General features: G+C 44.7%; 3 protein-coding genes across 4 annotated transcripts in view; all 3 read left to right on the forward strand.

Moving 5' to 3' along the window:
• Nucleotides 1-16,811, forward strand: part of LOC132955957 (rho GTPase-activating protein SYDE1) — a 20,215-nt gene extending 3,404 nt beyond the window's left edge. The window contains exons 2-14 of the mRNA XM_061029064.1: nucleotides 7,729-7,988; nucleotides 8,229-8,748; nucleotides 8,837-9,178; nucleotides 9,258-9,450; nucleotides 9,553-9,716; nucleotides 10,624-10,737; nucleotides 10,819-10,907; nucleotides 11,084-11,221; nucleotides 11,477-11,603; nucleotides 11,972-12,147; nucleotides 12,471-12,759; nucleotides 12,862-13,161; nucleotides 14,615-16,811. Of these exons, the coding sequence (XP_060885047.1) occupies nucleotides 7,729-7,988; nucleotides 8,229-8,748; nucleotides 8,837-9,178; nucleotides 9,258-9,450; nucleotides 9,553-9,716; nucleotides 10,624-10,737; nucleotides 10,819-10,907; nucleotides 11,084-11,221; nucleotides 11,477-11,603; nucleotides 11,972-12,147; nucleotides 12,471-12,759; nucleotides 12,862-13,161; nucleotides 14,615-14,811 (2,909 nt within the window). The 3' untranslated portion in view covers nucleotides 14,812-16,811. The remainder of the gene's footprint in view (nucleotides 1-7,728; nucleotides 7,989-8,228; nucleotides 8,749-8,836; nucleotides 9,179-9,257; nucleotides 9,451-9,552; nucleotides 9,717-10,623; nucleotides 10,738-10,818; nucleotides 10,908-11,083; nucleotides 11,222-11,476; nucleotides 11,604-11,971; nucleotides 12,148-12,470; nucleotides 12,760-12,861; nucleotides 13,162-14,614) is intronic.
• On the forward strand, nucleotides 3,815-5,918 carry LOC132955958 (nuclear factor 7, brain). Its single transcript, XM_061029065.1, has one exon. It carries the CDS (start codon nucleotides 4,065-4,067, stop codon nucleotides 5,451-5,453), a length of 1,389 nt encoding a protein of 462 aa, XP_060885048.1. The 5' UTR covers nucleotides 3,815-4,064; the 3' UTR covers nucleotides 5,454-5,918.
• Nucleotides 16,812-19,212: 2,401 nt separating the features above from the next.
• On the forward strand, nucleotides 19,213-25,567 carry LOC132955084 (protein phosphatase 1 regulatory subunit 3C-B-like). 2 transcript variants are annotated; one of them, XM_061027761.1, is made up of 3 exons: nucleotides 19,213-19,393; nucleotides 20,018-20,460; nucleotides 21,368-25,567. In XM_061027761.1, exons 1-3 carry the CDS (start codon nucleotides 19,380-19,382, stop codon nucleotides 21,946-21,948), a joined length of 1,038 nt encoding a protein of 345 aa, XP_060883744.1. In that variant the 5' UTR covers nucleotides 19,213-19,379; the 3' UTR covers nucleotides 21,949-25,567. The 2 variants fall into 2 exon arrangements, with proteins under 2 accessions (XP_060883744.1, XP_060883745.1); XM_061027762.1 differs by having other exon boundaries at nucleotides 19,378-19,513.
• The last annotated feature ends 381 nt before the right edge of the window (nucleotides 25,568-25,948 follow it).

The following is a 25,948-nucleotide window of genomic DNA, read 5'->3' on the forward strand; positions in this document are numbered from 1 at the left end:
TGTGTGTGTTACTTCTTGTTTATCTCTCTGTGATGTTACAGTAAGTCAGACTGAGATGTAAACGTTGATTAAAGTCCTGAGAGGAACAAAGTTTGACTAGTTTCAGTGATTTGCTCACATTTTAGTTTTTATCATCACTTTAAAGTTAAAGTTCATGTGTTGGTCCGTCGCTCTCAGAACAACATGAACAACAACACAGAAGCACACACACACACACACACACACTGCTGCTGCTGCGAGTGTTTTAGAGGAGATGTTTGGATGAGGAAGCTGCAGTCTGTGTGATCGTTATCCTCTAATGATGCTGCGGATGCATCGGTTCAACATCGGAGTTGGCCGACATCGAGGCATGAACCGATGTCAGTAGCCGATGTTTGTCTGTTGTTCTGAATCAATTTAGTGCTGACGTCCAGAACACCTCACTGGTTCAGAGAAGAGGTTTTTATTGGGCAGATGACGTCAGCTGCTGGACAAACTCTGATTTATTTTCTTGTCAAACATGAGAGAAATCTGGGCATTATTGGAGTCTGACACCGAAAGAAGTCAGGAATCAAACATCGGAATCAGCCCGGATCTTTTTTCAGCTCTAAATGATACTGATATAAACAACCCCCCCCCCCCCCCCCCCCCCCCCCCCTCTAGAGTCCATGCTCACTCAGGTCACCATGTGGTGGACTCTGAAGCTTCAGTGTTTATCCAGCTCTGCATGGGTCTGTAAACCTTTCTGTGTTCTAACCTCTCTCCATTTTTCAAAAGCATCTCCAATATTGATCCTAGTTTGAGCACGTTTCTGCTCGTGGAGCTTATTAGAAACATGCAGAGGCTTTTTAGGTCGGGTACAATCACTTCTATCTGAACCACTTCTCTTGATTAAAAAGATCTCTGCGAGTGGGAAAAAAAGTGGCGTTTGAACGACCAGCACAACCACACAAAACACTGAAACACAGAAAAAGTTCATATTTGGGGCCTTTTCTCTGAAATCTAAGATCTGTTTGAAAAGTCTTTTTTAACGGTTTTAATACGCTCAGTATCGTTTTAGTCATCCCTGAAATTCATGCCGTTATTTTTGATCCTCGGACGGCGTTAAGCGGCACGTTTGCAGTGACATCGCTGTCGGTAACCGGGAGAGCGAGTCGTGTCTGAAATGTTTTTCATTCTGCCAAATTGGTGCACTATAGTCCACTATAACTCACTATAAAGGGAGGAGGGAATGAGTGTGATATTTGGGACACAATCAGCTGTGGCTCAGTGGGTAGAGTCGGTTGTCCAGGGTTCGATCCCCAGCTCCTGCAGCCACATGTCAGATGGCAAGACTCTTAATCCCAAGTTGAGTCAGCAGAAATGTCACAGACACAGTATAAAGTGTGTGTGTGTGTGTGTGTGTGTGTGTGTGTGTGTGTGTGTGTGTGTGTGTGTGTGTGTGTGTGTGTGTGTGTGTGTGTGTGTGTGTGATAGAATAACTCTGTACAGTCAGGCCGACAGTCGCCATGGAGACAGAGACACGCTGCAAGTTTAAATCAAAAGAATCTACTGTGACTGTATGAACACACACACACACACACACACACACACACACACACACACACACACACACACACACACACACAATGCTGGCCTTGTTTGTGTGTGTGTGTGTGTGTGTGTGTTTTCGGTTTAATGAATAGTGAATAGACAGCAGTGTGTTTGGTGTTAAACACAGAGAGCTCATTGACATCTGCACACTCACAGCTGTTTATTTACCCCCGACCCCACACCCACCCGTCTGAACCCCCTCGGCCCCTCACCCCCCCCCCCCCCCCCCCCCCCCCCCCCTCCTCCCTCCTCTTCCTCCCCATTGGCAACTATTCCTTGAAGGAGACTTTACCAATGTCATGGTCCATTAAAAAATATTCACTGGTAATTGTTGTGATTTGTTTGTTCGGTGCTTGTTGTGGTTTTCCTGGTGAGGTGGACAGAGAGAGAGTGCTGCTGCATGATGGGTGGTGGAGGTTTGAGGTCCAGGGTTGTGGGTGGCAGAGGGTAGAGGTGGAGGAGGGGGGTCAGCTTCCTGACAGCCTGGTGGATGAAGTTCATGAGTCTGGTGGAGCAGGCTCGAGGATGGAGACTCTCCAAACTTACATCAGGTTTACAACAAAAAGAACTGAAGGAGTAAAAAGGTTGCAGATCTTAATTTGAATCCGGGGTCATTGGTGGTCAGTGGTGTGGTGGAGGGGCCCGATGTGAGATCTGTTTGCAGATCCTAGAAGTCCTGGAGACGCCCCTGTGTGTCAGTGCAGGTCACCTGGAGGTTCAGAAGGTTCTTCATGTGTTTCCAGGATCTTTGGAGGAACTTCTGGTTGTCCTTCTTTGATGCTGCTGCTGGTGGTGGAGGGGAGGGGTTGAAGACGTTTCCTTAGGGGTCACCAGAGGTCATTGAGGACACCTTAAAGATGTTCTAAAGTCTTTACCAAAGATCCCATCATGACACAGGTTCCTGGGTTCCTTGAAAAGATTCTGGACATCCTTGAAATGGTTCAGTGTAGGTCACAAGAAGGTCACAGAGGTCAGAGAGGTCTTCAGGATGTGTGTGTGTGTGTGTGTGTGTGTGTGTGTGTGTGTGTGTGTGTGTCTAAAATCAAAGTTTCAAACATCCCAAAGAAGGCTGCAGAAGGTCCTCCGAAGGTTCCAGATATCCTCCATGTTTACCCTGTTGCCATAGTTACCAGCAGGATAAAAAAGCATATAAACTCAGATTTAGAGGAAGATTAATTTAAGTACACACACACACACACACACACACACACACACAGACAGAGGGTGTATTCATGCAGCTCAGTCACACAGTCTGAGTACTGTGTCACGAGGATCACACACACACACACACACACACACACACACACACACACAGCTGGAGGACAGATGTTCAGGATGTGAGAACTTTAACAGAAGCAGCTGATGTGATCACAGACGATCAATGATAATTAAATAATTCATCAAGGACGTTTAAATGTGTCAGACTGAAGTTAATAGAGTTTGTATTTTATTTGTTAATTAATTTGACACCAATTATCACGAGGCAGATGTCTGTCCTCTGAGCGAGAGCATAGCGCCCCCTGTGCTTTAGAGAGCGTATTAAACAATGAGCCAAAATACCGGTCTCTTTTCCCCCGGGTGCTTTTATTTTGAAATGCTGCTTGACCTACATGTCTATTATGTGAAGATTTTGTCTAACCTTGAGTTTTCTAAGTCATCCTGGCTTCTCAAATCTGTTGACATTTCAACAAGCTCATGTTTTTGTTTGTTGTTATAACACCGGTGTTATGGTTCAAAAAGTGACCATGTCGTAGTTAAAACAGAAAGGAGCAGTATGTAACTCTAGCCCCCAGTGTTTAAAATGAGTACTGCAGTCTAAATTCTAAACATCATAGAGAGCTGTCTCTCCCCCCCCCCCCCCTCCTCTCTAGAGTCCATGCTCACACAGGTCACCATGTGGTGGACTCTGAAGCTTCAGTGTTTATCCAGCTCTGCATGGGTCTGTAAACCTTTCTGTGTTCTAACCTCTCTCCATTTTTCAAAAGCATCTCCAATATTGATCCTAGTTTGAGCACGTTTCTGCTCATGGAGCTTATTAGAAACATGCAGAGGCTTTTTAGGTCGGGTACAATCACTTCTATCTGAACCAGTTTTACCCGTTTTAAACTCTACGGTGTAACCCCGCCTCTCTGTTGGTGAGTCACCAATGATCACAAAGTTATTTTATGAAACTTGGACCTGATAAGCTGTAGTGATAAATCTCCTCCCCCCTCACCTGACTCACCTGAGACAACCTGGACAAAAGTTGTTATTCTGAGTCACTGAGACGAGACGCCATGAAGGACTGACATTAAGATTCATCTTCAGAGAAAAACCAGACCGCTGCAGGAGGGAACACTGGGAATACTGGGAATATCTGGACTTTTACCTGAAACTGAATCCACAAACCGGATAAGACGTAAAAAAAGAACAAAGAATACAGATTAAAGGAACTTTGAGTGACAGGGAGTGACTCCCAGCTGTTCGTCTCCTCGTCTTCAGCTTCAGATAAAATGGCGTCCAAGTTAGAGGAAGATCTGAGCTGTCCGGTCTGCCTCAACATCTTTAAAGATCCAGTCATCCTGTCCTGCTGCCACAGCTTCTGTAGAGAGTGTGTGAAGGACTGCTGGAAGAAGAAGGAGAACAAGGAGTGTCCGGTTTGTGAGAGGAGACAGTCAAAGGATGTATTACCTTCTAACTTTGCTTTAAAGAACCTGTGTGAGAGTTTTGTGCAGGAGAGAGATCAGAGAGCTTCAGAGGATCTCTGCAGTCTGCACTCTGAGAAACTCAAACTCTTCTGTCTGGACCATCAGGAGCCGGTGTGTGTCGTCTGCAGAGATTCAGAAAAACACAGCAAACACACATTCAGACCCATCGATGAAGCTGCTGGACAACACAAGAAGAAACTTCAGGAAACTCTGGAGCCGGTAAAGAAGAAGTTAAATGTTTTTAAAGAAGTTAAAGTGAAGTTTGATCAAACAGCAGAACACATTCAGGTCCAGGCCCGACACACAGAGAGGCAGATTAAGGAGCAGTTTAAGAAGCTTCACCAGTTTCTAGAAGAGGAAGAGGAGGCCAGGCTGTGTGCACTGAGGGAGGAAGAGGAGCAGAAGAGTCAGAGGATGAAGGAGGAGATGGAGGCTCTGAGCAGAGAGATAGCAGCTCTTTCACACACAGTCAGAGACACAGAGGACGAGCTGAGAGCTGAAGACGTCTCATTCCTGAAAAACTACAAGGCTGCAGTGGAAAGAGTCCAGCAGCGCCCCCTGCTGGAGGATCCACAGCTGCCCTCAGGAGCTCTGATAGACCAGGCCAAACACCTGGGCAACCTGAGCTTCAACATCTGGAACAAGATGAAGGACATGGTCTCCTACAGTCCGGTCATTCTGGACCCAAACACTGCTCGTCCAGTCTTCATCCTGTCTGAAGATCTGACCTGTGTGACACGAGGAGAGAGCCAGCAGCTTCCTGATAATCCAGAGAGGTTTGATTATTACGACTCTGTCCTGGGCTCTGAGGGCTTTAACTCAGGGACTCACAGCTGGGACGTCCAGGTTGGAGACAATACATACTGGTTACTGGGTGTGTTAGCAGAGTCTGGACAGAGGAAGGGAGACAAAGAGTCTGGATTATGGTCAATATGGTTCAAAGATGGTAAATACAGAGCACGCACCTCACCACATCCATCCACTGATCTCTCAGTGAAGAAGAAGCTTCAGAGGATCAGAGTGAATCTGGACTGTAACAGAGGAGAGCTGTCCTTCTCTGATCCTGATACTAACACACACATACACACCTTCACACACACTTTCACTGAGAGGATGTTTCCATACATTACCACTGTGGATAAACTCCCACTGAAGATGTTACCAGAGAAGATCTCTGTGACTGTGTCGTCCTGATGTCGCTGGTTGTCTTTATGACAGAGCTCAGATCTGTTTGGTGTAACTCAGGGACTCACAGCTGGGACACTGTGGGGGGGTAGAGTCTGTCCCTGTTCTCTGAGTGAAGAAGAGGCTGCAGAGGATCACAGTGAGTCTGACACCAACACACACTTTCACTGAGAAACAGTTTGCATGCATCAGAACTGAGAGAAGAACTCCCACTGAGGACTTAACCACTGAATCTCTGTGACTGTAGATTTAAAAAAAAACATCTTGATGATTAGAATCAAATTTCACTCATTTTTCTTAACCGATATTTGAACACCTTAACAATCAATGATGGATTAATAATGAATAATTAATGAGCCATAAAAAGCTGGTCTTCTTCTCAGTTTCTGTTTCGTTGAAGTTATTTTAAACATGAATTCATTAAATACAATCAGTTTGAAATAATTAAACTACGAGGCTCTCTCTTAAAAACAACGTATTGTCATGATTTGGTCTTATGTAGTTTGTATTTTCACTTTGTTTCCTAGCTTAGTTTCTAGTCTTTTTATTTTGTATTTCCTATACCTGTGTTTCTTTGTTCTAGTGTGTTTTCTTGGTAATGTTTCATTCTTGAGTTCTGTGTGTCTTTTAGTGGTTTGTTATCATGTTTGAAATGTCAAATATAAGACCTGAAGACTGTTCATATTTCTTTACCATCTTCATGTTCAGAGGATGAAACCTCCTCTGAAGAACGCTTTACCTTCTTTAGAACAACAAAGAGTTTAAATATGTGGTTAGTGTGAATCCTGTTCCTGTAATCATTAATAAAGTTTCTTGATGTGAATCCGTCTTTATGACTCGTGTTGTGTTTTATTGATCTTGTAAAAGTCATCATGGAGGAGTGTCTCTCCTGAGAGGAGGAGTTTGTCTCTGTCAGTCATTAGAAAGTTATTCTGATTATTTCAGGTGTTTCTTTAAGTCCAGTCTAAACCTGCGACCTGAACCTTTCAGATCCAGTGGATCAGTGTCGTCTCTGACTCGTCCGTCAGGTCGGAGAGGAGTTAGATTCAGAGATCCAACGAGCTCTGGAGAACACGGGGTTAATGATTGAAGGTTAATGTGTTCAAAGATTAAATCATACAATGTATCAGCAGGGTCAGACATCAACACCCGCCAAGCGCCAAACCCACAGGGCGGGGAAATGTTAAATCAAAGAGTCTTAAAAACTATGCTGAGTATTCAGTGTGTTTGATGTACACACGTACACACACACACACACACACACACACACACACACACCTCTGTATCTGTCACTGCAGGAGAAACTATTCATGCTAAATCAACCGATCGTCATGCATTCTGCACGGCTTTGCAGTTTTGGTTCAATAACTCTAACCTTCCTGCAAAGTGGATGAAGCAAAGGTTTGTCCTGTTCTGTGACTTTAAAGTCCTGAGTAAACGTGCTTTTAACCACTGGTTCTCAACTGGTCTAGTCTCGGGACCCACCACCAACTCCTCCAGGAAAAATCGTGACCCAAATTTTGGATATTTTTTGACCAATCAGATTCATTTACTGAAAAATGGTGCAGTTTGGACATCAGTCAGTACAAAACATGTGACATAAGCAAGAAACTGAACAAAACAAACATTTTTAAAAAGTGCTTCTCAGACTTTTTTCCACAAGTGTTTTTTCCAGGCACACATTCGTGACCCACTGAAAATGGCTCAGCGACCCACCTCTGGGTCCCGACCCACCAGTTGAGAAACACTGCTTTTAACTATGCATACGGGAACGCATGACATCAGCCTTGCGTATCCTGCGGTGGTTTGGAGCGTCGGTTGTGCACGTCCTCAGAAATTAACGCCACATGTCCTCAAGATGCAATATGCATATAACCACTAGGGGCAGTGTAGAGCTGTGTGGTGAGGAGACCAGATGAGACGACATCAGAGACACCAAAGAGCTGCTACAACAACGGAGGAACGTTTAAAAGAAAAGTTTATACATCAAGTCCACAACCATCGACACTATGATGTGGTGCTCCCTCTAGAGGTTAGATATTGTTACATCTGTTTTGACCTTCAGCCTTTTTGAGAGAGCTGTCCCCCCCCTCCTCTCTAGAGTCCATGCTCACTCAGGTCACCATGTGGTGGACTCTGAAGCTTCAGTGTTTATCCAGCTCTGCATGGGTCTGTAAACCTTTCTGTGTTCTAACCTCTCTCCATTTTTCAAAAGCATCTCCAATATTGATCCTTGTTGTGTGAAATGTATTTGTTAACAGATGCGTGTTAATGTGTCCTGCAGATGTTCCAGTAAAGCCTGACCCCGCCCTCCAGACGTCTTCATCCCCATCACTGACCCCCTCAGACCCTGACCCCCCGTCTCCCCCCTGTAATCACATCACTGTTGCTAAGAAACAGCAGTGGGCACGGCAGGCCTCTGGAGGCCCGACCGCCTACCTGACTTCAAGCTCCGCCCCCAGAACCCTAAACCGAGAGAGACCATCAGAGATATCCCAGGATGCATCTGGGCAGGGATGGAGTCAGAGGCTAGCACAGGAAAAGGTAAAAATATGGAAACGTTATCTTGACTAGTTGAACATAATTGATTGTCTGTTCTCTACCTGACACTGTGCTAGCTCCTCCCCCTTCTTCCTCTCTTTTATTCTCATTGGATCAGTCCTTCTTGGTCAGTTTTATTTTTTTGTAATTTGACCCTCCTTCAGTTCTTCAACCTGTCCTTGTTATTCCTCCTGTGTTAGAAACCATCTTTGTAGTACTTTGACTCTCAGTTTTTATTTGCAGATGGGGCGTTGTGGTGACAGGACGTGCACCAGTCTGGACTGGGATACGTCCAACAACCCCTGTGTTTCTGCCAGTTCTACCACAGTCCACCATGAAGCTTTAAAACCAGCAGGGGGCAGCAGTGATGCTCCTTCCCCCTCTGTCACCAGCACAAAGTCCGGCCAGCGGGCCTACCTGCAGAGCCTGGACCGCAGCAGCAGAGCCTGGGTACTCTCTTCAGGAAAGGCTCAGGCTTCAGACGAGGCCCGCGGGCTGCAGCAGGAGAGCGGCGGCAGCAACATCTGGTACAACCCGATCCCAGAAGAGGAGGACAGCGGAGGTGCATGCAGGGGGGAGGACATCTGGAGGAGGAGGGACCAAAGGGAGGAGGGAGGAGCGACAAAGAAAGCAGGAGAATCCAAATCAGAGGTGGGAGGAGTGAAGGCAGGGTCAGCGGAGAGATGGGGGAGTGACTGTGCACTAGAGGGCGCCAATCCAAGTGTGAGCCACCTCATCGATGACATCACAACAGAAAACTCAGGTAAGAAGAGGTCACCTATTTGACTTGTGAACCTGATTCTAAATGTATACATAAACATAAACTACTTACCTTTTTTTGTCTCCGTCAGACTGCCCTGCCTCTGACTCAAGCCCCGCCTCCCAAAAGAAAGGGGGCGTGTCCAGCAGTGTGATTGACAGGCTGAGATCACCCGGTACCGTAAGGAGACTCTCAATGAAGATGAAGAAACTTCCGGAGCTGCGCCGCAAACTCAGCCTCCGCTCCTCCTCTCGTGCCAATCGCCAAGGAAGCGACAACAAAGGGGGCGGGGACGAGTCGACCAGTAAGAATTCGGCATCGTCGTCGGCCCTGTCCAATGAGAATGTAATCACCAGATATCACCTGGATAGCTCCGCCCCTCCAGCCAGACCCCTGCGCCGATCATCGAGAAGACGCTCTGCCAGTAAAGGAGGTGATTAGATCAGTCAGAGTGCAGGAGTTTGAATTCTGTGTCAAACAGGTTTTGATTTATTGTGACGTTTTCCTTTTAGGTTATCTAAGCGATGGAGACTCACCCGAACTGCTGCCACGGCAACAGGCCACACCCACAACACATACGCAGGAACCCTGTGACGTCAGCTCATTTCGACTGTACGTGTGCTCAGATCCTCCACGTTGCAGCCAGCGGGTGACCGGGTTACTGACCGTCCACCTTCTAGGGTTGGAGGAGATGAAAACCAGCAGGTAGTTCAAGGATTTCCTGTTTTATGGTGTTTTTCTTCGGAAAATGGTTCCTTGACTACGATCTCTGTCTCTCTCCCCCTCCTCCCTCTCTCTCTCTCTCAGGTGTGAGGACAGTAAGGATGTCTTCCTCGCTATACAGATCGATGGGGTGACCAGAGCAAGGACCGCCCTCCTGACCCTGCGAGGCCCCACCCTGTCCTTAAACCACGCCTTCAATCTGGAGCTGGAGAGAGCCAGACAGCTCCGAATCGTGGTGTTAACACCAGGTAATGATAGTGAACACCAGGTACTGTTAGTGAACACCAGGTACTGTTAGTGAACTCCAGGAACTGTTAGTGAACACCAGGTACTGTTAGTGAACACCAGGTACTGTTAGTGAACTCCAGGAACTGTTAGTGAACACCAGGTACTGTTAGTGAACACCAGGTATTGTTAGTGAACAACAGGTACTGTTAGTGAACACCAGGTACTGTTAGTGAACAACAGGTACTGTTAGTGAGAATCCAGTACTGTTAGTGAAATCCAGGTACTGTTACTGAACACCAGGTACTGTTAGTGAACACCAGGTACTGTTAGTGAACTCCAGGTACTGTTAGTGAACACCAGGTACTCTTAGTGAACTCCAGGTACTCTTAGTGAACTCCAGGTACTGTTAGTGAACACCAGGTACTCTTAGTGAACTCCAGGTACTGTTAGTGAACTCCAGGTACTGTTAATGAACACCAGGTACTCTTAGTGAACTCCAGGTACTGTTAGTGAACACCAGGTACTCTTAGTGAACTCCAGGTACTGTTAGTGAACTCCAGGTACTGTTAGTGAACTCCAGGTACTGTTAATGAACACCAGGTACTCTTAGTGAACTCCAGGTACTGTTAGTGAACTCCAGGTACTGTTAGTGAACTCCAGGTACTGTTAATGAACACCAGGTACTCTTAGTGAACTCCAGGTACTGTTCGTGAACTCCAGGTACTGTTAGTGAACTCCAGGTACTGTTAATGAACACCAGGTACTCTTAGTGAACTCCAGGTACTGTTAATGAACACCAGGTACTCTTAGTGAACTCCAGGTACTGTTAGTGAACACCAGGTACTCTTAGTGAACACCAGGTAGGTGAACTCACATTGGAGCTACCCTGCTGTAATGTTTTTTTTTTATGTTTTTCTGTCTCTGCAGTGAATCCACAAACACAGGGAGGCTCTAAACCAGGAACAGATCAGACCTCAGGTGGTCACAGCCGGAACAGGGTCTGTGGTCTGGGCGGAGTCTCCATCCCCCCACTCTTTAAAGGTTCATCACGCTGAAGTTTAAGTATTCATCATGTTTGGTGTATTGATTAGATGATTATTGATGATATGTTCTGTGTCTCAGGGAGTCGATGTCAGCAGCTCTGCGTGAAGCTCGAGCCTCGAGGTTTGATCTACGTCAAACTGTCGCTGCAGGAGAAATGGGACACACAGGTACACTAAACTAATAATGTGACTACCAGGACTTAAAACTGTTTCTTCTTTGCTTTTCATACTGTTGGTATATATTACAGTCAAAGCAAAGTTTTAATTATCAACACACTCCACTAATGTAAATGATATATCATTTAAATGTAGCTGTTAATTGTTAGTGTTAATTTTCTCTGCAGCCCAGCAGTGACACATCAGGGCCTGCTAATGTGTTTGGGGTTGAATTGCACCACCTGGTGGAGAAAGAAGGATCTACATCCCCGGTCCCTCTGCTGATCCAGAAAACAGTGGCAGAGATCGAACGCAGAGGACTGAAGGTTTCTGTGCAGCTTTTTATTATTCCCCCTCTTTTATAAACACTAAGAACAGATAAATGAACAAATGAATGATGATTGTTTCTTCTTCTCTGGAGTTCATTTGTGAAATAAGTAAAAAGAAATCCTGAAGAAGAAAAATAAATGTTTTAAAAATTTGGTGTCACAGGGTTTGTTTTTTTTCTCATGTATCCTAAGTGTTGCTCAGAGGAACTTGGATTTGAATCTTATCAGTGCACCTGTCTGTCTGTCTCTCAGGTAGTTGGTCTGTACAGACTGTGTGGTTCTGCGGCAGTGAAGAAGGAGCTCAGGGATTGGTTTGAGAGGAACAGTTCAGCTGTGTGTCTCAGCGAGGACCTCTACCCCGACATCAACGTCATTACAGGTCGGTACACCTCAAAGACTAGCACCTGAACAATGACTTGGACTTTCATCTAACTCTTGAATTCATTTTGTTGACTTGTAAACTTGTTAAGTTTTAGACTTATTGACGAGTAGATTTGTTGACCTCTTGACTTGAAGAATTTTAAACGTAATGACTTGCAGACGTCTTGAGTTGTTGACTTGGTGACTTTAGACTTGTGGACTTGTTGACCTCCTGACTAGTAGACTTGATGACTTTCAGCTTGTTGACGCTTAGATTTTCTGATTGGTATACTTGTTGACTTGTTGACTTTAGACTTGTTGACTTGTTGACTCGTAGACTTGTTGAGTTTTACTCTCCCTGACTGTTCTCGTCCTGTGTGTTCTCAGGGATTCTGAAGGACTACCTGCGGGAGCTTCCGTCTCAGCTCATCACCAGGAATCTGTACCAGGTTGTGAGGGAGGCCATGAGGCTCCGCCCCCCACCTGTCCTACCTGACACACCTGACCCTGATCTGTCCCAGAGTACCGTGGAGCTGTTATCCTGCCTGCCGCCTCCAGAGAGGGTACACTGCACTTTACTGCAACAACACTTCTTTAATTTAAGCTTCCTGCTTGTTGTATCAAATCCTCTTAAATGAACAAGAAGCGACCATATTTGGACAAGACTAGTCCAAATATGGTCGCCATGGTAGGAACTTGTCAGTTACAGGTTTTGCCGCCCTAAAATCTACCCTGCTTTCTGGTCTGTTTGACTCTCAATGCGATCATAACTTACTAAACAAACGACTTGAAACAAGAAAACTCATGAGGAAAAATTTTAACTGAGGGGAATCAATCAACGTTTGATGATGTCAGAGGTGAGTTAACTTCCTGTCTCTCTCTCCAGGCCACTCTGTCCCTCCTGTTGGATCATCTCAGTCTGGTGGCGTCCTTCAGCTCATCCAACCGGATGACGCACCAGAACCTGGCGGTCTGCTTCGGCCCGGTTCTCCTCACCCCGACTCAGGAGGCCTGGCGGGCAGGAATAGGAGTAGGAGGAGGAGGAGGAGGAGGAGGAGGGGGGAGGGGAGGAAGAGGGGGAGGAAGGGGGTCTGGTCCGGGGGAGGAGCTAGCGAGCGCGGTGGACTTTAAACGACACATCGAGGCTCTGCACTACCTGCTGCAGCTGTGGCCAGGTGAGAGAGGAGGTCTAGGGTTAACCTCTGTGATACACTGTTGTTGCCATGGTAACTGCCTTTGCTTATTATTATTAATTAATTTAATTTCTTCTTCGTCAGTGCCGACTTATCGAGTCCAAGCAGACGAACTCATCAACGCCTCGCCACCTCCCTCCCCCTCTCTTACCCACAATCCCCCGGGCCAGCAGCAGCTGCGGCATCCTGCACTGCGATTGGATCTGCCCCAGAACCCAGAGGAGGAGGTGGTGGTGTCACGGCGGGGTCGAGGTGGTCTGGCCCGGCTGGAGAGTCCACCGCCGATTAACCGGTACGCTGGAGACTGGAGCGTCTGCGGTCGGGAGCTTCTGACCGGACACGACGCCGACTACGATGAAGTGGCAGGAAGTGAGAGTGACGGAGGTAAACTGAAGATTTGATTAGTGTTGGTTGTCAAAAAACTGTATTTTTTTTTTCAATGGTACCAGATTAGTCTGATCCGTTAAAGGACAATCAGTGCTCCTTTCAGTATTTAACAATTTACATGACTTCATTTTAAACTTTGTTTTCATTTGATAACGGAGCATCAGTCCCTTAAACTCTTTATATGTGATTTTTTGATCCAGCAGATGTCACCCTTGAGCACCAGCATGAAACCAAAACAACTCGCGCTGCATTGTTGTGTTAGCATGCTAATGCTAGCGATCTTTATTATGCTCGTATCTTCACACTGCATGTAAATTTACCTGAAATGAGTGTGATCTAGAAACACAGTTAAGCAGTGAGTACAGTATGTTATTCTTCTTTTCTCTAGTCCCTCAATTAAACAACTTTTATACACGAGGGGAGGAGTCAGCCGGCCGTCCCGGCGATGTAAACAAAGTGAAGATAGGACTCTGAAAACTCTGAAAACATCACAGACAGTGGGACTCGGGTGTTACACCCATTGTAGACAGTCATGACTCACAGAGTTATTTTCAGAGGAGATACTTGATTTCTACATTTAAGTGTGAAAAATCACATATAAAAAATAAAATGTATCCTTTAAAAACATTTTAACAAACAGAGAATCCGACTCACAGCAGAGAAAGAGACACCTGCAACGTGGAATAAAACTTTGATGAACTCGACAGTTTTCTCGATTATCAGTGAAACATAAGAGCTGACCTGAAAACTCATGTCAAGGGGGAAAGGCTGGGTGTCCTGGGTTATCTTCTACTCAGGACGTCCTCAGTGTGAATAGCCAGAGCCGCACGTGAAGTCAAACAGGAGAGAGACCAAAGAACAGAGAGTCTCAGAATCTGTGGGCCAGAGCTGCGACGTTAGAAATATGTTGGAGAATATTAACATCATCCGATTAAATCTTTGCACCAAAATAATGGAATGTGGTATCGATTAGAGAATCGCTAAGAGGATCATTACACCCATCCCTAGACCTGACCAAAACAAAGATGGCAGCCAGGCTTTCTGCAGCAGGCAGAGGACATGTTGATGTTCTTTCGAGGTTATGTGTTTGGTGTTTTATGTGACTGGCTCTGAAGTGAAGACAACTCAATTTGAAACTCAATTTTTAAAATCGAGTCCAGACGAGTTGAATTTGGTTTACGTCGGAAAAGGAAAAGATCAATAAAAACAACATTTTGAACACAATGTGTGTTGTAGAACAGTTTTTTTATCCCTGTTGACACAACTCCATATGAACTGTAGGTAAACTCAGACGTCACTCTTAAACATTTGCTGACTTGAGGTTGTGTGTGAGATCAGAATATGCTGACTGGTCCGAGTTTAACATGTGCTGACTCGTGTTTCGACATCAGAATATGATGACCCGTCACTCTCCGTCCTTGTTGTTATGTTGTTGTTGTTGTTGTTTCAGGCAGCGGGGATGAGGAGGACGAGGAGAAGAAGAAGAAGAAGAAGGCGTGGTCATCAGGAGCAGGAGGAGCTCTTTACGTTGAGGACTTCCTGGATTTCGACGCTCCGTTTAACTGTCGACTCAGCCTGAAGGACTTCGACACCCTGATCCACGACCTGGACCGAGAGCTGGCCAAACACATCAACATCTGTCTGTAGAGGACACCCCCCCCACCCCCGCTCCTCTCCGGCTCCTCCTTGTTGTCCAAATATGGTCACTTCTGGTTTTAATGTCAGAAATATGAGACGTGAGCGACCAAAGTTACAAAGTGCCTCGCAGACAGGTGTGATGTCGTCATGGAGACGAGCCGTAGGTCTGTGCCAATCAAACATCTTTAATTTATTGATCCAAAGAGAAACTCAGATCAAAATGAAGGAGGAGAACTTTTTTTACATGATAATTATTCTGATGTTGTGCAGATGACGGGGTCCTCTGAGGGGTCAGAAGTGAACTGTTTGTTGTTGTTCTGGGTATCAGGGTCGGGCTGTTTGCACTGTTTAAGTCATAACTTTCACTTTTTGACTCTTTTAGTTAAAAAGAAAAAAACCTGAAGAAGCCATCGCTCTGCTGCTTTATCCAACAGAGCATATTTATTTCTTATTCTGGACGACCCTCGGAGCTCCTGCAGGTCACACCAGGAACGTTTTTTATCATTATTAACTTTATGTCAGAAGAGACAGAAATGTGAAGGATCACTCGGTAGAGGAGAGCTGTAAACATATCCATCAGGGTAAGAAAAGTGATGCCAAAGAACAGAAAGATGGTTCAAGTTAAAAAATAGAGCCAACTTTAACTTTTTGTCTGGTTTAAATAATTTAGGGTTTTATGTAGCGCTAACAGAAAGATGGACGTTGATGTTTTTGATGCAGGGTAGGAGTTCACTTTCTGAGGCCGAATTTAAAACTTTAAATAAAGTTTGGATTCAAACTTTCAGATATTTCAGGATGAAACCCTCTGACTCTGCTCGCTGATAGCTCGGTGTTTTACCATCGTTAGCATGTAGCATTAGCATGTAGTTCAACTGTGTGTAGTTCTTATTTTATGCAAATATCATGACGACCTGAAGGGAAAGTGGGAGGAGCTAAACATATACCAACGTTGTTACTTTGTTAGAGACACACTCCTGCATAGGGTGCCCCCTGTGGGTTCCTTTTTGTAACAGTGTAACAGTCTGCAGAGAAAACGGGGCTTAACAAGACTTCATTAGTCTGGATAACGAAGGGTTAAATAACACCTGGGGGGAACCTGCAGCTCTCTGTCTCCCCCTGCAGGTCTAAGGTCACGTTTACACCAGAAAGATCCTCTGAAAATGGGGTCGTGTTTCGTTTAACAAAAGACAAGCGCCTTGAACATGGCTCAGCAAAAACGACTAAAACGCTGTAGTTTACATTCCAGACCAGAAGATGGCGATGTGACTTTGTAATGAAACAACACGCGCATGCTCTTCCATCTTCAGAGCGGTGAGGTGTAAACGTACAAAAACAGCAAACACACAAATATTTGTGTGGACGAATGATGAGGTGCAGTTATTACTCGAAGTGACCATAAACTACAAAGTGTCCGCCATTGCTGTAGTCCATCTAATTGTGCATGGCTATTGTGTAGAACAGCATGTGCTTAACGCCACCGCTTAGAGAACGAACGGCGTTGTAACTGTCTACACGGCGACTGAAACTGTGACTGTTTTCAAAACCTTCCATTTTCAGGCAACAACAAAAACGCTGCCGTCGGGTAGACGAAAAACCAAGACGCAACAATAGATTTCCCCTTTTTGAATTAAATTGTTGTCGTGTAAAAAGAGCCTAAGTTGCCCCCTGCAGCTCTCTGTCGCCCCCTACAGGTGTTCAGGTTTTCAGTATTTTTACGGTACGGAGTTTCTGTGACGAGTTTGTGATCCTCAGATGGAAAAGACGCCATATTCAGTGTTAACGATGTTTTCTTTTTTTAAAATGTTTTTATGTTTCCATTCTTTGTTCTCAGTGTTTTTTTGACAGTATTATTTTGTTTTGCACAACTTTATTAAGCACTTGTGTATTTTATTGACGATGTTTCTATGCAGATGATGTAACCAAAGTGAAGAAGCACACTTCCTGTTTGATGTCTTTATGTCTCGTTAACCTGACCAACTATTAAACACAGTATTATTATTATTATTTTTCTTACTGAATGACTCAGCTGGTTTTCAACAGTTTTTACTTAAAAACAAAAATCTGTCCATCAGGCAGCAGAGTTCATCTGAGTCTCCACCATAGTCTGTATGAAAAATGGACGTAGTGTCAGTGATGTCATCAATGGTTTCTGAAGAGGCGTTGTGAAGCTGAACGATGGAAATGCTGACTCGACCTAACTTTAGATCAGTCTAGAAACAGACAAAGAGGCGGAGCTTAAAAAGGGCTTAAGCCTCCTGACACACAGATACAACACGCCCACCTGTCAATCAACCTAGCCACGCCCATAATTATGCAAATGAATGCAACACTTTGAGCCTTGATTTAAATTTGTACAGTTGTCATGAAGAGAGTATTGTGCAGTAACCGGGCTGAAAACATTTCTGCTGTAAACATGTTCATTTTAACATAGAGCTCTATGGGGACTGACTCACTGCAGGAGACAGACTCTAGTGGACACTGGAGGAACTGCAGCTGTAAATTTAGACATTTTAACATGGAGCTCTATGGGGACTGACTCACTGCAGGAGACAGACTCTAGTGGACACTGGAGGAACTACAGCTGTAAAGTTAGACATTTTAACATAGAGCTCTATGAGGACTGACTCACTGCAGGAGACAGACTCTAGTGGACACTGGAGGAACTGCAGCTGTAAAGTTAGACATTTTAACATAGAGTTCTATGAGGACTGACTCACTGCAGGAGACAGACTCTAGTGGACACTGGAGGAACTGCAGCTGTAAAGTTAGACATTTTAACATGGGGCTCTATGAGGACTGACTCACTGCAGGAGACAGACTCTAGAATTGCATTTTTTTTATACATCCACATTAGCTTCATTCTGATCACCAGGTGTCGGCTTGGTTTCCACTTCATTTTGAGATGACAAGATAGCATTTAAGCTAGCATCAGTGACACTGAGGCAGAGGGGAGTTTTTTTTTAAAGTGATTTTCTTTTTAAAGCAATTAATGCAACAAAAATACAAAAATATGAGTAAAGAAAAGAAGCCGAGAGCTAAACAGAGTCATTCAGAGTCTGCAGGGTTACACAAACTTAAAAGAGTTAAACAGTTTTAAGAGTTGTTTAAAGTTATTTAGAGTGAAACAGAGTAAAGTATCAGAGTTATTCCAAGTTCAGTGAAGGTTCACAGTGTTCCTCTCTGCAGACTGCAGCCTTAAAAGGCCACACTGCTCCTGCTGAGGTCAGGTGTTAAAGCCCTCAGTGTTGTCTGACAGGACATCCAGACTGACCACGTCATATTCACTTTAAAAAAAAATCTTCTGACATTATTACAAAGCTTTTATTTTGATGATCTGCGAAGGGGCTTGGACAGGAAGTGTCCTGGTCCAGTCAAAATACCAACAGGTGGGCATGCAATCCTTTAAATGTCCAGCAGGGAGCGACTGTAAAAATCAGTTTGATTGCATAGACGTTTAAGACAAAGTTGAGCCACTTGTCAGTTGATTTATACCAGCAGTGTCCAAAGTGCGGCCCGAGGGCCATTTGCGGCCCTTGAGGGGATTTTTTGCGGCCCGTGACTTCAAATGAAGAATCAGAAGATTTTGAGGTCTTGATTAAGATCGGCACATTATCTTATTTTTCTTTTTCATGTTAACAAGGGCTGAACAATATTCCTAAAATAGAAAATGTTCAGTAACATGTTGTTGCTTTTTTAAATCTACAGCTTTTACTATTTTCCACATTTATTTGTAGACTATGAAAAAAAACGTATGTAAAGTTTTTACAAACTAGCGGACTGTTGTTTAACCATTTAATGACCTGAGCTAAATGCAGAAAGCTTTTCTAAAAACATGAACCACCAGGTTTGATTCTGAGAACAAAACAAATAAAGTAGAACAAAGAAATCAAAATATTTGATTTATTTTATTAAAGGGTTTCTTTAGCGAGCCTTTTGATTCTGATCTACAAAGCCTTACTATTTTTAAAACTATATTTTAAAAAACAAAACCTGTGGCCCGCGAGCGATTCTAACACGACAATTTTGGCACGCAAGAAAAAAAGTTTGGACACCCCTGATTTATACACTCAGTCATGACTTTATAGTTTCAACCTCTAGTTTTTTTAAGCTGTTTATGTAATATTTGATAAAGGTTTTATTTATTTATTTTCTGTATTCTGCACACTTATAAAGCTTACTCACACACAGAGCACCCTGAACCTGTCAGTCACACCTCAGGGAATAAAACCCCCTAACCCTTCCTCTGCCTGACAGACTCCGCCCATCTCACACGACACAGCTGGGCCGCTCTTCAGCTCTTTTTTTGGCCTCTTTCTGATTGGCTGAGAGAGTGAGCAGCTGACGTTCCAGAGCGCTGATAGGCTGCTCGCTCTCTCTCGCTCTCTTTCTCTCTCTCTCTCTCTCCGGGGGCGTGTCTCAGCGCGCACGCAGGCTACCAGCACTTCTTCCTGAATAAAAAAACTGACTGATAAATAAATAAAAAATAAATAAAGGATCAAAACTAAAGATAAACAACCGGAAGAGGAGCGGAAACGTCTCGTGCGCGGTGAGGTGTCTGCAGACAGAGAAACTTTTCGATGAACTGCACCAGGTGAGAGAGTGTTATCAAACTGCGCCACAGCAGCTTCCGGGTCCTGACTGACCTGTCGTGTCTGTTCAAGTCTCCTTCTGTCTGCCTGTTGCTCTTGTTCCTGCACGTTTCTCCTCACAGGTTCATCTCACTCTCCTCTTTTATTCTGTGTTGTTTTGAAACACCTGAGCACGTTCTTTTACTTCGAGTCTGAGCAGGTTGAGTTCACTGACCTCAGATCAGTCGGACAAACATGCATCAATAATCGATCAGACAACAAATACACTTTATTTTCATCATTTATTCTGGATGATATTCATTATAAATTACGCTTTTTAAAAAACTTTTTGGGACTTCAGGAGCTCCGTATCAACCGAAACAAAGCAGAATAGTAAAATCCAGTCAGAGGACAGACTGCAGACACACATGTACGGAGGCCCAGAAGGGACGATGGTGTACAAGTCTGTTTTATTTTGTAGGAACAAGTTACTCGCTCTATCTTTAAATATTATTTATTGTAGTTTAGTTTGAAGTTTCCTGTAAAATAAAACATCTCATCATCTGTTTGTCATCTCTATGACATAGCACACGGTCATGACATCATTTCCTCTTCCTGTCTGACTCGTCCCTCTCTCTCTCTCTCAGGGTCCTCCACATCCTGAACCCTCGTCCTGGCGGGCTGTCTCCCATCATGCCCGTTGACATGGCGATGAGGATCTGCCTGGCCAGCTCTCCCCCTCTGCACACCTTGCTCAGTAACTACGACAACGCTCAGCTGCGATCGCGCTGTGAGCCGCTGCGACCCTGCCTGACCTCCAAGCGCTGCGGCGACTGCAACAACGGCATCACCACGGCGACCACGGCCTCGACCACCGCGGCGATGAGCTCGGAGACGGACGGCCGCCCGACCTGGCCGAGCAAGAAGAAGAAAAAGAAGAAGAGCGTGGTGTTCGCCGACTCCCGGGGCCTCGCTCTCACCGCCGTCCACGTCTTCAACGAGTTCGAGGAAGACCTGCTGACTGAGCTGCAGTACCACCTGACTGAGATAGAGGGCGCCACCGCCGAACTGCATCTAGGAGACGACAAAGGTGAGAACAGCTGATCAGTGACACACAGATCTGAGAATACACAAACATTTAGATTAAAGTGAAACTCTGCAGGGGCGCTGGTGGCTCAGTGGTCAGTGCACCCGCCCCATGGTGTGGAGGCCATGGTCCTCCAAGCGGGCGGCCCGGGTTTGAATCCCACCTGTGGCTCCTTTCCCGCATGTCATTCCCCACACTCTCTCTCCCTGATATCTGTTCTGCCCTTGATGTGTTTTATACGTTAAAGCACAAAGTTTCATTGTCGTTTGAATAAAAGGTTATTGTTCCTTTATTTTGAAATCTGTGAAGACACAGGAAGCAGGAAAGAGGAAGTAGAAAGTGTGTAAACAGAGAAGGAGCATGCTGGTGTCTGTATGGGTTTCCATGTTGAATCCAAAGTCATCCTTAGTTTGAATCCTTCAGAAAGCGATGGCTGTACGTCTAACTTGTTGTTTACATGTTTGATTGTCGATATTGATACTTAAAAAAATATATATATATATATTTTTATTCTAAGTTTATAGGAGTTTAATGTAAATTTACACTCTAATATTGTTTCATAGCCAACTACTAAATGCAGCTTGTATTTTCTTTTCTAGTTTCACTTCGATTCATTGTCATCTTGTCTACTTTGAAGAAGTGATTAAAGGAGTGAGCACACTCATTTCCTCGCTCTTGGAAAAGGAGTTTGGCTGGCTGTTTGTTTATGTTAACACTTGTGAAGTACAACACATAGAACAGTACACCATCTACTGTCCTATCTCTACATTAAAGGCACAAAAAGACCAAAAATAAATCTTTGATAAAAAAGTAAACTCTGCAGATAAATCGCTGAATCATAGATCGATAAATGAACGATCGATCATTCATGACTAATCAGACCGGTCTCCGCTCTGTTCCTCTCCTGCAGGTCGTGGCCCCGCCCTCCTTCTAGAGTTCACTCAGCCCGCCGCAGACTACCTGGACCTGAGGAACCGGCTCAAAGCCCAGCAGGTGTGTCTGGAGACCTGCTCGGTGCAGGACCGCCTGCTCTCAGGTACGGTTCAGGTGCGAAACATCTGCTTCGACAAGTCCGTCGCCGTGCGGATCACGTTCGACTTGTGGCGCTCCTTCCAGGATGTTCCCGGCGTCTACATGAACAACGTGTACGGCTGTCCCGACACCGACACCTTCTCCTTCTCCGTCCTGGTCCCCGAGAGCCTGGGGCCCTCGCACAGGGTGGAGTTCTGCGTTCAGTACCGGACGCCCGAGCAGACCTTCTGGGACAACAACGACGGCGACAACTACAGGCTGAGCGTGGCCGACCCGGACAGAAGCTCCGCCCACTGCGCCGCCGACAGCCTCGCCGGGCTGCACATCCAGAGAGACCGGGCCGGGGGGAAGAAGGAGGGGGTGGAGTTTGATCCGTTTGGGAGTCCGAGGACCTCTTCGGGGATCTTTCCTGAGTGGCAGAGCTGGGTCCGCGGTGAGACCAGCTCCCCCTACTGGTGAGACCAGCATGGGACATGTTCTCATGCTGGTTTTGTTTTCATGAGTTTTTAAAAACTTACATCGCCCCTCACACGTTCTGTCCTCCAGAGTTTATCCAGGTGTGTCAGTCATGTAAACAACAGATTCTCACCTGAGCCCCAACAGCAGTCCTTCAGAGTCTTTATGAATCCTTCAGAGCCGGAGAATCAAAATTCTTCAGATCAAAGCCGAGGAGGTCAAACTTTCTCAGTCCAACAGTCGCCTGAATCTGACACTTTAATCTCCCAGGATCCAACACTGGGCCCAAACTGGTCCACCTGCTGCACACTGGGTCACCTCACTGCCGTCAAGGAGCCAAACCCGGGTCAAGTCCTGGGTTCAGACACAGACTCAGCTGGATACCTGGGGTGGGCTCGTGGGAATGTTTTAAAAATGTGACAAAGGGATGCTGGACCGCGAGTGAAACTGATCAGAAGAGACTCCTGTGTCAAAGCACCTTACAGGATCCAAAAGATCTGGACTCTTTGAAGTGATCCACATCAATCCAAAAGGATTTAAAAAGTCTCCCACAGATTCACAAGTAGATTGTTCAAACTTCCCAAAGACCATCAAGTGTTTCTGTAGTCTCTTTCGAAAACGGTCCTGATCCTAAACCAGCTCTCAGAAGTCAACAAGTCCTCAAACACCAGCTCCAAACTTTCAAGACATCAGCGAGACATTCAGGGTTTGAAACAACAACTAACAAAGAAGAGGAAAAGAACATTTTTGGACTAAACAATCAAAGCCCTTCAGCAGACTCTGTGTTCAGGTTCAACCTCATTCTGTTTCCATGGTAACCTTCTGTTTGTGCTGCTCACTCTTTTGGAAATAACGTTGCTTCTGCAACAAATCAGCAGAGACGCAGTACTTTACACGCTCCCAGTACTGAATCCACCTTTTATGCTAGCTAAGGGCAGCCAACAGGAGGTTAGCCGTTAGCCTTTGTGCATGAGCATGTTGTTTAAAGTCACACTGCCAACTACTGGCCTGGCATGTGTACTACGTTTTTGAGTCGTTTTTTTGTGATCCCTATGCACGCTTCATCAAAACATCTTCTGGTTGCTGAACTTTTGGGAAAATGCAAGCGAGGCCTCAATGTGAGACTAAATATAAATCTGCACTTTACTACACGATGTCCCTCGACCTTTAGCGTCTGCTGTTATTAGGAAAGCGGCAGACGTTCGAGCTTTCACCTTCATTGTTAAACATGGTGGTTTAACCCGGGATACAACAGGGACATTTAATGGGAACACTACAGTTCTGATAACCTCACGACCAAAAACCAGAACATCATCTGTCAAACCTTTAACTGAAGGGTTTGTAGTGTGAAGACAGAGCTGTAGTCAGGCTCCTTTTCTGTTGGTGATAATCCAGACTCGTCTCAGTTTTTTGGGAGTTTCTTCTCAGCCTCTTTAAGCTAAAACACTCCATACTTCTCAAAGTGTCCTCACATTGGTGACATTTTAAATCTTCAGGTTTATAACGGTGAGTTCTGAACTTGTCTTGCTCCGACCCGCAGGTCAAAAAGAAGCTCAAATAGAGAAAAGGAAAACACAAGAGCACTCGCAGGGAACAAGTTCTTTACTCCGAAAAAGTTAACGAGTTCTTCCTCTGAAATGATTTTTTGGCCACACCCTGTGCTCTGATTGGCTTGCGGTTGGTTTTCTCGTATTGCCCCCCGAACAAATCAATCGTCTGCTGATATGCATTGACAATCCAACCGATTGTGTCTTTGAAAATGTTTACCGATGGATTGTCCTTTATGAGAGAGGAGCTGATTCATCCTCTGTGATTATTCTGTTTTCTTCCTGTTAGCATCCGGGTCGTCACTGTACCAGAAGTTCAAACTTTGATATGATTCTAGTAGTGTCAAACTTTATAGATATCTGTTTGATACCATGCCCCCCCGGTAACAAGTCCTAGACCCCCAGTATTTGGTAATTTCCTGTTTTTAAAGATCAAAGTTGCAGGCAAACGTCTGCACACGAAATCGAAATTTGACGAAATTGCAAAAAAGCGTTGATTATGTTTGTATTTGTGTCAAACACTGTAAAGATTGCACGAAAACATTGGGAATTGTGTGTTTAAGGTCTAAATTGGGCAAAAACTTTAGCAGCGCTGACATTTTTGTACCAAAATACGTTTTAAATTGTATGTAAACATTGGGAATATTGGTATTTATGGGTCAAACACACGAGGTAAATTGCACAAAACCTTCGAGGCATTGGGATTTTTTTGCCGAAAAAGTTCTAAATTGCAGGTAAACATTGGCAACGGAGGGATTTGTGTGTCAAACGATGTCTAAATTGCACAAAGACATCGGGGAAATGTGAGTCAGACTGCACAAACTGACAGTCCAATACACAAATCTCAACGTTGCCAATTCAATCTTTGATGGACTCAATCTTTCTCTGACACCTGATTTATGAAATAGACGAGTCTTTTAAAGTTTTGGTACTTTCAGTTACTATCGATCGTTTAAATAACAACATATTGAACGACTTGTTTTAGCGTGAAACACTGTGACTGAGGTTTAGACGTAGAACAGAAGTATTCTGTCGCCGCTGTAACGGGTAATTCCTGGATGTTGCTATGCATTAAGTGTCATACTGTGGTCGTGTTGTCATGGTAACTGCTGTAGATGGTAAAGATCCACCTGTGCTACTCATACCCAGCAGTTTTGAAATCTGTTCACTGTAAATACACAGCTCGGTGTGTGATCATTACATCACTTCCTGTTAGCCTCGTTGCTGTTTGGAAACGCGTAACCATGGTTACTTGTAGCAACTACAACATGTCCACATACCTGGCAACAATGGAGGATGTGGGCGCTGCCAGTGCGAAGAGCGTTGGACACATGTCCTTACTCTTTAATGAGTGCCCCTCCCCCCACCGCCGTTGTATCTTATGATGTTGTCATTGCTGCAGTGCATTGTGGGAAGTGTATGCTGTAGTATCGTTGTGTTCATAGTTTCACTTCACAAGTCGGTGTTTTCTTTCTGTCTTTGTTGTTAACTTTATAAACCTCGTGCTAATTCAGCGTTTTTAAAATCACCTTATTTTTTAAATTTCAGACGCAGCGTTGCACTTCCTGTTAGCTCCTGTAGCCCTTCCAGTTTAAAAGCCTTTACTAACCTAAGAAACTCTTCCAGTGCTCTTACCTTGTTGCTGCTACTGTGTGTGTGTGTGTGTGTGTTTTGTAAATCATGAGACAGGAAGTGTTGAAGTCTGAAGGTTATTGAAAGTGTTTGAAAAGGACTGTTTTGTTTTTTTTAAAGTTTTGGTCGACGTCTGATGAAAGCAGCCTGTGGCCATTTGGTTGGAAATGAATTAAAAGTATTTTTTCAGACCTTACCTGAAAAGGATATTTAAGCTAGCCACAGGTTAGCTCGTGCTAATCTAGCAGTAAAGTCTAATGGCATTGTATCTGTAGCATGCTGCTAGCTTTAGCAGCTGTACTGTAGCAAGGCTGTATAATGTGCAACGTAACGATGATGTCATGATGATGTCATAATGTTCTACTGAAACAGGAAATGATGCAAGAAAGTGAATGACTTTTCCTTTTGTCTCTTTAAAAATAAAATAAAGTCTAATGTTTAAACTTTGTATCTCTTTTTCCACACACAGTGACATCATCAGAGTACTCAGTGACATCACATCCCTTAAAGGAAGAATGTGCGACATGTTCCACATAAATAAATCATAAAGTCTGTCCTGTGTAAATGTGTCTCTGAGTCATGACTGTCTACAATGAGGGAGAAGCTCGAGTCCCGCTGGCTGTGTTGTTGTCAGAGCCGTGTTTACATGGACGGGGCGGCCGGCTCCTCCCCTTGTGTATAAAAGCTGTTTTAGTCAAGAACTAGAGAGAAGAACATACTCACTGATTATTTGGATGTTAGTAAGAGTTTTTAGATCACGCTCATTCTGTGTCAGTTTACATGAAATGTGAAGCTACGAGCTAACTAAAGAGCGCTAACATTAG

Source organism: Labrus mixtus, chromosome 21 (genome assembly GCF_963584025.1).
Source record: "Labrus mixtus chromosome 21, fLabMix1.1, whole genome shotgun sequence".
Lineage (NCBI taxonomy): Eukaryota > Metazoa > Chordata > Actinopteri > Labriformes > Labridae > Labrus > Labrus mixtus.